Here is a 12,241-nt window from a genome sequence, read left to right as displayed (position 1 = left end):
TATAGAAAACGCAGTTTTTATTCAATTTACCTGAAATTGGAAATCTAGAGGTATTGTAGGACCACAAATACGTGTGCCAAAAATTGTGAGTATCGGTCCATATTTTGGTATGGTCCCCATATAAAACGACCTCCCGATTTGGGGTCTTGGGTTTATAGAAACCGTAGTTTTTATCCAATTTGTCTGAAATCTAGAGGTATTTTAGGACCATAAAGAGGTGTGCCGAAAATGGTGAGTATCGGTCCATATTTTGGTATATCCCCCATATAGACCGATTTCCCGATTTTACTTCTTGTGCTTCTAGAAACCGTAGTTTTTATCTGATTTGCCTGAAATTGTAAATATTCCGGTCCATTTGGTAATGACTCCATATAGACCGACTTCACTTCTTGAGGGTGTAGAAGGCGCACTGATCATGAAAATTGCTTGAAACTCAATGTAAAATTTCCAGATTTTACTTCTACAGATTTAAGATTTCAAATCAAGACGTTATTTTATAATTTTCTTGCACACTTACAAGAGATGTTAATGATTCCTTTAAAACTCAAACAAAAATGGTTCTTATAAATCCAGAATCTGATATAGTCCTCATAGTTGAAATCTTTAAATTTATCTTCGGGAAGTGTCCTCAAGTCCTCAAGCCTTCCTGAAATTTCAAAGGAAACCCTAATATTTGGTTCACGGTGGTGGGTATTTAAGATTCGGCCCGGCCGAACTTAGTGCTGTATATACTTGTTTTTTACTAACATTGTGTTCCACCCTAGTGCATTAGCCGACTTAAATTTTGAGTCTATAGATTTTGTAGAAGTCTATCAAATTCTTCCAGATCGAGTGATATTTAAATGTATGTATTTGGGACAAACCTTTATATATAGCCCCCAACACATTTGACGGATGTGATATGGTATCGAAAATTTAGATCTACAAAGTGGTGCAGGGTATAATATAGTCGGCCCCGCCCGACTTTAGACTTTCCTTACTGGTTTTCTATTGGGTTTTGGATGTAGAATTGTCCATATGATCCATATCCATAAGAACTTTTCCTGTTTGACTTCAGCATCGACTTATGTCTAAATATATTTTGTTTCATTGGCAGCTAAATTGTAGTCAAAGTGAGTACACCTAGACCTCGCTTTTCGACGCAGATACGTTCCAAAAAAAAAAAACGACGCAAAGTGAGGTATGAGTTTTTGTGGCAAATTATGCAAAGATTGGAGATAGATAACAACTATAACAACGCAACTTCGAAACAACGCAAAACGAAACGACGCAAAGCGAGGTCTAGGTGTAAATAGTCGGCGACGTCGACTGGCTCGATTCTTTGGCTCCTTTTTCTGGTTTTCCATCAACTCTTTCTTTTCCTTCAAAAGGCAATATTTTACCATTTTAGTTTTTTTTTATTAATTTTTGTTTCAATAACAATAGCAAACAATAACAAAAATTTTCGCACTCAATAATATGTTCTTGTAAAATGTTTTACATATTCAATTTCTTTCTTTGTATAACAACAATCTTAGAAAACTTACGAAATGTTACTCATGCAAATGTGCTTTTGCTTTTCCACCTCATATCCAACTTGTTTCGTTAAACATGACATGACAACTCTATAAACAATAGCTTTGGCTGAAAAACCGCTGAAACGAGTACAAATTAGTATAATGTTGGCACTACTTATGGCTTCTTTGACATTTCATTGCCACAGCTGTTCGTTTGTTTAGTTTCTGGTTTGTTTATTCGTCTGAGTTGTGTGCATTTTGTGTTCTTATTAAACAATTTGTGTTTTTAATTGAAATAAACGGGAAAATTTCGCGAAAAACTAAAATGGAGGGACCAAAAGAATTGTCTTTAAGTGAAATTCGCAAATATATGCTAGACAATGGCTGTAAAGTGACCAACCATTCTTTGGTCAAGCATTTCAAACGTTTCCTAACACATCCCGATACCCAAAGTATGTGTGAGTCATGCGCCGTGGTTTCGTTGGTGCTTATTTTGTTTTGTTTATCGACAAGAAATATCCATGACGAAATGCAAATACTAGATGATATGACTTGTTGCTTCATCTGGATAAATTTGGTTAATTCTGATGATACTTTCTATTTGTTTTGCATTCTTTCAGTTGAGGCCCGTAAGGAGTTCAAGACTTATGTGAATATTTTGGCTACCATTAAAAATGAAAACAATCAAAAATATTTGATACTTCGCAAAAAGTATCTAAACGAATGTCCCTCTGAAGATGTGGTGCAAAAGGCAATTTCCCAAGCTGGAGGCTTGTCGGATAGTGTGCCCGGTAGTCCAGGTGGTTTATCCTTAAATACTGAGGAAGCTATGGCTTCTCCTTTACGTAAGCCTCCACCATATATACCACCACCAGAGGTTAATAGCCCTGCTATGGCTTTAAAAGAAACTGCCCCTGTAGTTCCACTGGCCATGTATGAAGGAACACCACTAGCCCCATTGGCTCCAATTGTCCCTGGGCCCACTGAAGATGTTGACCCAGAAACAGCAAAACCTGAAGATACGGCAGACAATAAAGTCACCGAAAATATGGAGAAGAAAGCCGATAAGGAAAAAAGTGTATCTCGTGTAAACTCGGTTGATGAATCGTCGAATAAGGAAAATATTCCACGCTTTTCATTTTCCTCGGGATCATCGGCTACCGATTCCACCGATACCGGTAATGGTACTGGGGACAAATCATCTGATGTTGATACCGCAAATCCCATAAGTGTTAAAGAGGCGACTCGTAAATTTAATCGAATGGCCTCAGAAGAAGAGGCAAAAATCATATCGCCGCCTTCAAAGAAGAAACCTGAAAAGGTAAGTGAAAAGACAGTTAGTTGAGGTTCTTGTTCAAACTTTTTTGACATGAAGAAATTACCAAATTTACGTTTACGGCTGGGATTGTCATTTTAGCAGCAAATATTTTTTAAGTGAGTTTTTGCAGCGGGGTTAAAAGAGTCACACTCTTAAAAGTGAACAATTTTCATGAGAAAATCGATATTCAGTGAGACCGTTAGAAGTTGGAAACCTCTAAAAGGGAACAACTCACAAAAAATTAAAGTTTTTGTGAGACATTTGAAATATCACGTTAAAAATACTTCCACTTTGGATAAAATTTAGCGATTGGATTGTCTGAAACATAACTAGGTACTTTATCTATGAGGCATTGTTGGTCGAGAAGAGATCTTGGAGGGTTTATCGTAAGCATTTTTTTTTTAACACGAGGGGGTAAATGTTTATTTCAAAGTTTCAATTTCAATTTATTTCAAACATCAATACATAGGAAACCTAATAAGGCCTATAATACATGTATTGTAAGATTAACTACTACGACTAAGTTGTAGTATAACTAATTTAATGGTAAATTTCTTATCAATGATAAATACATTACAATTAAAACTTAGAAACCTTTAAACAAACGTAGTTACAATTGGCGTATATGTCCCAAATTTTGCTATACATTTTTGTTGCATAGTTTAGAGACCTATAAAAAAACTCTCAAACGTTATAGTTTGAGAAAAGCTAAGGGCAGTCCAGGTCGTTGAACAATTCTATCAAGTCAATCCGATATCATGGGGTACACACACATAGCAGAGTCCATTTTCTAAAACGGACCCAATTTCATAATCTATATTTTCATATTGATATCTGATTGTGAAGAGAGCCTAGAAAAAACCTGTTACTTTTTCCTATATGTGGTCGGAGATGTGGACCTCCTCTTTGTCCAATTTTTTTTTTTAAAGTATAGTGAAAAAATAAAACTTCTCAAACTTACCTGATATTTTCAGAGGACATGAGTGATGTTATGAAATTAATATGGGTACTTGATTTTGTGGTATTTTGGCGGCGAGGAGAATCTCCCCCATTGGCCGACACGCTGGACAGCGTGGTCTCTAGACAAATATCCGCTGCTACAATTTTCGATATCCGTAGTGAGGTCAAAATAACGTAACTAATTTTTTGATTTCTGCTCGGAGAGTGGGGCATCCCTCGTACGACTTTTCAAAAAATGAACGTGAGTTTTCCATTTTCTTTGAAATTTCCTGTGAAGTTCCCTGTTAAATTTCCTGTGAAATAGGTGATCCCTAGACAAGGATCTCAAATTGTTTTCCCTTTTCAGGGAATAATTAGGGTAGTCTCTAGAAAAAATCCGATTTAACATATCCGATATATTTGCGGGGAGATAAATATCCCCTTTGCACGATTTTTTTTTTCAAAATTTAACATTAGCTCCCCGATATTCTTGTAAATTGAAAAAAAGGAAAGAACCACGTCCAGGTGGTTATTTCCGTGGCTCTCCGATATATGGCCGGGAAAGACATATCTGCCGTGTCTGCCTTTTTTTATGTAATTCGTTTTTTCATGAATTTCTTTAGAATGCACAGTGAAGGTAGAGAGCGGTCCTTGACATAAATATAGTAAATACGTGGAGTGTAGAACTTTCCCGATGTTCGACTCTTTGTAGCTATTATTTTCTCCGAATTATATATAATGCATAAAGAACATAGGCGGTAATTTCACCTTAAATATTCAGATTTCCTTAAAATGCAGTACTCCCATTCCAATCTTTTGTTATATATTTAAAATATTAAACAAAAATAGTTTCTCCGCTTTAATTGACAATCAGAGAGAACACGGGCGTTTTTATACGTTTTAAGTAAGCTATTAATCTTTTGTAAATTTCAGCAAGTCACCTTTAAAATTCAACTAGTTTTATCCCCACTTGACTGGAATTGGAAGTATAGGCTTCAACAATATGGTACTTTATTTTTTAAGTGGATCACCCCCATCCCTTTTTGGGTATATCTATGAAATCCTAAGTTTTCCGAATTGAATAAAGGACACCTGCAAGGAAACCATGTCGTGAAAAAGAAGCACTTGTTTGGGGCCAATAGGAGGACTACCTCCTTGACAAAACTTTCTATAGAAATAAAATTTTGACAAAATTTTCTATAGAAATAAATTTTTGACAAATTTTCTATAGAAATAAAATTTTGACAAAATTTTCGATAGAAATAAAATTTTTACAAAATTTCCTATAGAAATAAAATGTGGACAAAATTTTCTATAGAAATACAAATTTGACAAAATTTTCTGTAGAAATAAAATTTTGACAAAATTTTCTATGGAAATAAAATGTTGACAAAATTTTCTATAGAAATACAAATTTGACAAAGATTTCTGTAGAAATAAAATTTTGACAAAACTTTCTATAGAAATAAAATTTTGACAAAGTTTTCTGTAGAAATAAAATTTTGACGAAACTTTCTATAGAAATAAACTTTTGACAAAATTTTCTATAGAAATAAATTTTTGACAAATTTTCTATAGAAATAAAATTTTGAAAAAATTTTTATAGAAATAAAATGTTGACAAAATTTTCTATAGAAATAAAATTTTGACAAAATTTTCTATAGAAATAAAATTTTATATTATGGATGTTTTTATTATATTCGACCTGTATATAGATTTTCCAATTGATAATTGTTCAGACCTCGAGTTCGTTTTTATCAACAATTATCAATTGGAAGAAATAAAATTTTGACAAAATTTTCTATAGAAATAAAATGTTGACAACATTTTCTATAGAAATACAATTCTGACACAATTTTCTACAGAAATACAATTTTGACAAAATTTTCTATAGAAATAAAATGTTGACAAAATTTTTTATAGAAATAAAATTTTGACAAAATTTTCTACAGAAATAAAATTTTGACAAAATTTTCTATAGAAATAAAATTTTGACAAAATTTTCTATAGAAATACAATTCTGACACAATTTTCTATAGAAATAAAATTTTGACAAAATTTTCTATAGAAATAAAATTTTGACAAAATTTTCTATAGAAATACAATTTTTTTATGTTTTTTGTTGATATTGTTGACCTTTTATTTTAATTTTTATGATTTTTATCTCATAATCTCGGCTGTAGGTCTATAAATTAAACTCGAAATTGTTGGTTTCTAGTTTTTTATTTTCCGATATTTCGGTTGACTTCGTCAGACCGTTTTCAAGGCTACAAATTACAAAATTAAACAAAAGTTAATTACAAAATTCACAAATTAAAGTCAAACTATTGTCATTTACATTTTATCCGATGTCTTGTTACTTCGCTGTCTGGTTTTCTACTGGTGATCACTTTCTCCTGTGTTTTTGTATCGTATGTCGATATATTCTCGCGCAGTTCTCAATATCTTTTTTATAGTTTATTCTCTCGTTAGTGAGAGTGTTAATTATGTGTAACATTTCCAGAGTAAATCTTCGTCTGTAGTTGTTTTCCTTGCATAGGATTTCTACGTTATTAAAGTTAGGTTTGTGACCAGTCAATGTACAGTGGGCCGCAAGTGCTGTTTTTTGTTCCATTGGTTTGTCTGTTGTTTTTATATCCGATTTGTGTGAAGACAATCTTGTTTTTAATTTTGTCATTGTCGTACCAATATATGTCTTTTGGCATAAGTTGGATTTGTCACCGTTGCATTTTATCTTATATACTACGTTGTGTTGGTCTTCATTCTTAATTTTTGTTTTTGTTTTACTAAATAATCCGTTGACAGTGTTTTGTAGTTTTTAACGCGAGTTGATATTTTTCTTTATTGTATATGTCAGACTTGGACAGTCTCTCGGAGAAGTTTGGTATATATGTCACTGGTTTGTAGAAAATTTTGTCAAAATTTTATTTCTATTGCATATTTTGTCAAAATTTTCTATAGAAATAAAATTTTGACAAAATTTTCTATAGAAATAAAATTTTGACAAAATTTTCTATAGAAATAAAATTTTGACAAAATTTTCTATAAAAATAAATTTTTGTCAAAATTTTCTATAGAAATCAAATTTTGACACATTTTTCTATAGAAATAAAATTTTGACAAAATTTTCTTTAGAAATAAAATTTTGACAAAATTTTCTAAAGAAATAAAATTTTGACAAAATTTTCTAAAGAAATAAAATTTTGACAAAATGTGCTATAGAAATAAAATTTTGACAAAATTTTCTATAGAAATAAAATTTTGACAAAATATGCAATAGAAATAAAATTTTGACAAAATTTACTATAGAAATAAAATTTTGACAAAATTTTCTATAGAAATAAAATTTTGACAAAATTTTCTATAGAAATAAAATTTTGACAAAATTTTCTATAGAAATAAAATTTTGACAAAATTTTCTATAGAAATAAAATTGTGACAAAATTTTCTATAGAAATAAAATTTTTTATAGACATAAATTTGTGACAAATTTTCTATAGAAATAAAATTTTGAAAAAAATTTTCTATAGAAATAAAATTTTGACAAAATTTTCTATAGAAATAAAATTTTGACAAAATTTTGTGTAGAAATAAAATTTTGACAAAATTTTCTATAGAAATAAAATTTTGAAAAAATTTTCTATAGAAATAAAATTTTGACAAAATTGTCTATAGAAATAAAATTTTGACAAAATATGCAATAGAAATAAAATTTTGACAAAATTTTCTATAGAAATAAAATTTTGACAAAATTTTCTATAGAAATAAAATTTTGACAAAATTTTCTATAGAAATAAAATCTATAGAAACAAAATTTTCTATAGAAATACAAATTTGACAAAATTTTCTGTAGAAATAAAATTTTGACAAAATTTTCTATGGAAATAAAATGTTGACAAAATTTTCTATAGAAATACAAATTTGACAAAGTTTTCTGTAGAAATAAAATTTTGACAAAACTTTCTATAGAAATAAAATTTTGACAAAGTTTTCTGTAGAAATAAAATTTTGACGAAACTTTCTATAGAAATAAACTTTTGACAAAATTTTCTATAGAAATAAATTTTTGACAAATTTTCTATAGAAATAAAATTTTGAAAAAATTTTTATAGAAATAAAATGTTGACAAAATTTTCTATAGAAATAAAATTTTGACAAAATTTTCTATAGAAATAAAATTTTATATTATGGATGTTTTTATTATATTCGACCTGTATATAGATTTTCCAATTGATAATTGTTCAGACCTCGAGTTCGTTTTTATCAACAATTATCAATTGGAAGAAATAAAATTTTGACAAAATTTTCTATAGAAATAAAATGTTGACAACATTTTCTATAGAAATACAATTCTGACACAATTTTCTACAGAAATACAATTTTGACAAAATTTTCTATAGAAATAAAATGTTGACAAAATTTTTTATAGAAATAAAATTTTGACAAAATTTTCTACAGAAATAAAATTTTGACAAAATTTTCTATAGAAATAAAATTTTGACAAAATTTTCTATAGAAATACAATTCTGACACAATTTTCTATAGAAATAAAATTTTGACAAAATTTTCTATAGAAATAAAATTTTGACAAAATTTTCTATAGAAATACAATTTTTTTATGTTTTTTGTTGATATTGTTGACCTTTTATTTTAATTTTTATGATTTTTATCTCATAATCTCGGCTGTAGGTCTATAAATTAAACTCGAAATTGTTGGTTTCTAGTTTTTTATTTTCCGATATTTCGGTTGACTTCGTCAGACCGTTTTCAAGGCTACAAATTACAAAATTAAACAAAAGTTAATTACAAAATTCACAAATTAAAGTCAAACTATTGTCATTTACATTTTATCCGATGTCTTGTTACTTCGCTGTCTGGTTTTCTACTGGTGATCACTTTCTCCTGTGTTTTTGTATCGTATGTCGATATATTCTCGCGCAGTTCTCAATATCTTTTTTATAGTTTATTCTCTCGTTAGTGAGAGTGTTAATTATGTGTAACATTTCCAGAGTAAATCTTCGTCTGTAGTTGTTTTCCTTGCATAGGATTTCTACGTTATTAAAGTTAGGTTTGTGACCAGTCAATGTACAGTGGGCCGCAAGTGCTGTTTTTTGTTCCATTGGTTTGTCTGTTGTTTTTATATCCGATTTGTGTGAAGACAATCTTGTTTTTAATTTTGTCATTGTCGTACCAATATATGTCTTTTGGCATAAGTTGGATTTGTCACCGTTGCATTTTATCTTATATACTACGTTGTGTTGGTCTTCATTCTTAATTTTTGTTTTTGTTTTACTAAATAATCCGTTGACAGTGTTTTGTAGTTTTTAACGCGAGTTGATATTTTTCTTTATTGTATATGTCAGACTTGGACAGTCTCTCGGAGAAGTTTGGTATATATGTCACTGGTTTGTAGAAAATTTTGTCAAAATTTTATTTCTATTGCATATTTTGTCAAAATTTTCTATAGAAATAAAATTTTGACAAAATTTTCTATAGAAATAAAATTTTGACAAAATTTTCTATAGAAATAAAATTTTGACAAAATTTTCTATAAAAATAAATTTTTGTCAAAATTTTCTATAGAAATCAAATTTTGACACATTTTTCTATAGAAATAAAATTTTGACAAAATTTTCTTTAGAAATAAAATTTTGACAAAATTTTCTAAAGAAATAAAATTTTGACAAAATTTTCTAAAGAAATAAAATTTTGACAAAATGTGCTATAGAAATAAAATTTTGACAAAATTTTCTATAGAAATAAAATTTTGACAAAATATGCAATAGAAATAAAATTTTGACAAAATTTACTATAGAAATAAAATTTTGACAAAATTTTCTATAGAAATAAAATTTTGACAAAATTTTCTATAGAAATAAAATTTTGACAAAATTTTCTATAGAAATAAAATTTTGACAAAATTTTCTATAGAAATAAAATTGTGACAAAATTTTCTATAGAAATAAAATTTTTTATAGACATAAATTTGTGACAAATTTTCTATAGAAATAAAATTTTGAAAAAAATTTTCTATAGAAATAAAATTTTGACAAAATTTTCTATAGAAATAAAATTTTGACAAAATTTTGTGTAGAAATAAAATTTTGACAAAATTTTCTATAGAAATAAAATTTTGAAAAAATTTTCTATAGAAATAAAATTTTGACAAAATTGTCTATAGAAATAAAATTTTGACAAAATATGCAATAGAAATAAAATTTTGACAAAATTTTCTATAGAAATAAAATTTTGACAAAATTTTCTATAGAAATAAAATTTTGACAAAATTTTCTATAGAAATAAAATTTTGACAAAATTTTCTATAGAAATAAAATTTTGACAAAATATGCAAAAGAAATACAATTTTGACAAAATTTTCTATGGAAATAAAATTTTGACAAAATTTGACAAAACAAAATCTTGTTGGGTTCCAAAAATGCTGTCTTTATACTAAGGATTTTGGTGCACTCTAAAAAAGAAACTCTATTCAATTACATTAATTTTGTGTCATGGAAATGATTATGCTTTAGTTAAAATTTCCTCAATATGAGAATGTTTCCTTCACTTTAATAATAAACACTCGGTCACAAGTTTACAAAGTCGTTTTTTCCGCTACTGTATTGTGATTGTGTTGATCGTGGATTTACTTTTTACTTGATTTCAAGCCTACCATCATCATTTCGTTGAATATTCTATCTAATAGTAAAGGGAAAACAAAAATACTGCTGGTTAGTAATTTCGATTCTTTGCATTTTCTTCCCTTGTTTTTTATGGCTGCAACTCTACTGATGGTTTAGAGGGATTTTCTTTTGGCCATATATCTATGTCATACCAGTAATTTTTGTCCAAGTTCACATAAAGTGCTGGCTGGCATTTTTGTTGTTGCCATAGTTTTTGGCTGATTTCTCCGTTGGGTTCTTGTAAACTGTCACTTGATGTCACGTAACAATTTGAAGTTGTTTTTTCGGCTATTATTACCACACATTTTCATTTAATTTCATGGCCTTGGCGGCAATGGAATGGCAAAAGGGGGGAGGTATATATTTGTGGAAAATATATGGAGACAAGGAAGAATTCTTCAAATGAATATGGGGACCACCAATAAGACAATTTCGATGTTGAAGAGGATGATTATGATGATGGCGACCAGCAGTTTTCTATGTGACAGTGTTAGCATTTATGTTTCACATTTGTCCACAACGTGGTATGCGACAAGAGACGTTTAACTTCAATGTTGTTCTATTCTATTAACAAAATCCATTTATTTTATTAGCAGACAATAAAATAATCCAGAAGGAAAAACAGAATTACTTTTCTTGTAGTTGTTATGGACTTGGACACTAAACTCCTGACATATGTAAGCAATGTATAGCGATGAACTATTTTGACTATTTGTTGTTGTACATATGTACATCCCCATATTTGTGTATGTTCAGTGTGAACAAATGGGAACACATGTATGAAAGCCGGTGCCTTGGAGGGAAGATGATGGGACAAAGGAATAAAAGGCCTTCCTAAGGGAATGGTTAGGTTTTGTTAATACGATGATATGTTCCTTTTATTATTTAAATCCTTTACGATTATATTTTAGAAATCACCAATTGTTTTTACAAAATAGTGCAGAATTTTCGAAAATTGTTACATTTCACCACAAATGCGGCCACCTTGAACTTCGCATGGCTCTAAAGACAGTTTTTACGATTTCGAACTCAAGTTTTTCTCATCAGACTACGAAATTTTCTTGCACAAGTAAACAAGTTATTTATGCCTAAAAGCAACTCTACTCTCCAGTTTAGGCGATTGTACAAAAAGGCCTTTTCTTGACACCTTATTCTGAAATTTCGCTACTGGATGATAGAATTCTCCTTGAAACAATGTATGAATGGCTATTGTTTGTTGGTAATTACAATCAATGGTAAGACTAATTTACAAGTGAGTTTTCCATTTTGTGATGGCCTCTTAAAGACACAAGAATGGACTATCATTACACCCTGTAACAGAAATTATTGCCTTGAGATCAAAACTATGCAATTCACCAGATCTGGAGTGGGATTGACAAGAATATCAACAACAGAAGCCTGTGCCGGTACTCGGGAGTTCATTAAAGATACTCGCTTTGTTATTTAGTTCGCTGGATGACAATGATGCACATGACCAACAAATAGCCCAGCTAACCCACCGAGCGACCGACCAACCAACCAAACAGCCTTTCAGCCAAACAAACTTGTAGATAAATTCATAGACCATAAAATATTTACATGATGTTAATGTTAATGCTGATGTTGCCATCGCTGGCGATGCCTTGACTGTTCTTGTTTTTGGGGTTGCTGTTGGAAGGTTGTTTGTTAGGAAGTTGTTGTGTTTTTGGAATGTATTTGATACGCTTTGGAGATTTTTCGGTTTTGGCCTAATTCATACTATCGTCGACATCATCGTCATCTTCATCAAGAGCGCCATCATTGCTGTCGTTAGCCATGATACTTACGCT

General features: G+C 29.6%; 1 protein-coding gene across 2 annotated transcripts in view; it reads left to right on the top strand.

The window, feature by feature from the left end:
• Positions 1–1,698: 1,698 nt before the first annotated feature.
• Positions 1,699–12,241, top strand: part of LOC142236159 (uncharacterized) — a 289,012-nt gene continuing 278,469 nt past the window's right edge. The window contains exons 1-2 of one of the 2 annotated variants that reach the window (XM_075307418.1): positions 1,699–1,948; positions 2,117–2,817. In XM_075307418.1, coding sequence (XP_075163533.1) covers positions 1,822–1,948; positions 2,117–2,817 — 828 coding nt within the window. In that variant the 5' untranslated portion in view covers positions 1,699–1,821. The remainder of the gene's footprint in view (positions 1,949–2,116; positions 2,818–12,241) is intronic. The other variant, XM_075307417.1, reaches the window with a different exon arrangement.

This window comes from Haematobia irritans, chromosome 4 (genome assembly GCF_050003625.1).
Source record: "Haematobia irritans isolate KBUSLIRL chromosome 4, ASM5000362v1, whole genome shotgun sequence".
In the NCBI taxonomy this organism is placed as follows: Eukaryota; Metazoa; Arthropoda; class Insecta; order Diptera; family Muscidae; genus Haematobia; species Haematobia irritans.
The sequence above is the reverse complement of the archived record's forward strand: the minus strand, read 5'-3'. Positions and strand labels throughout refer to the sequence as shown.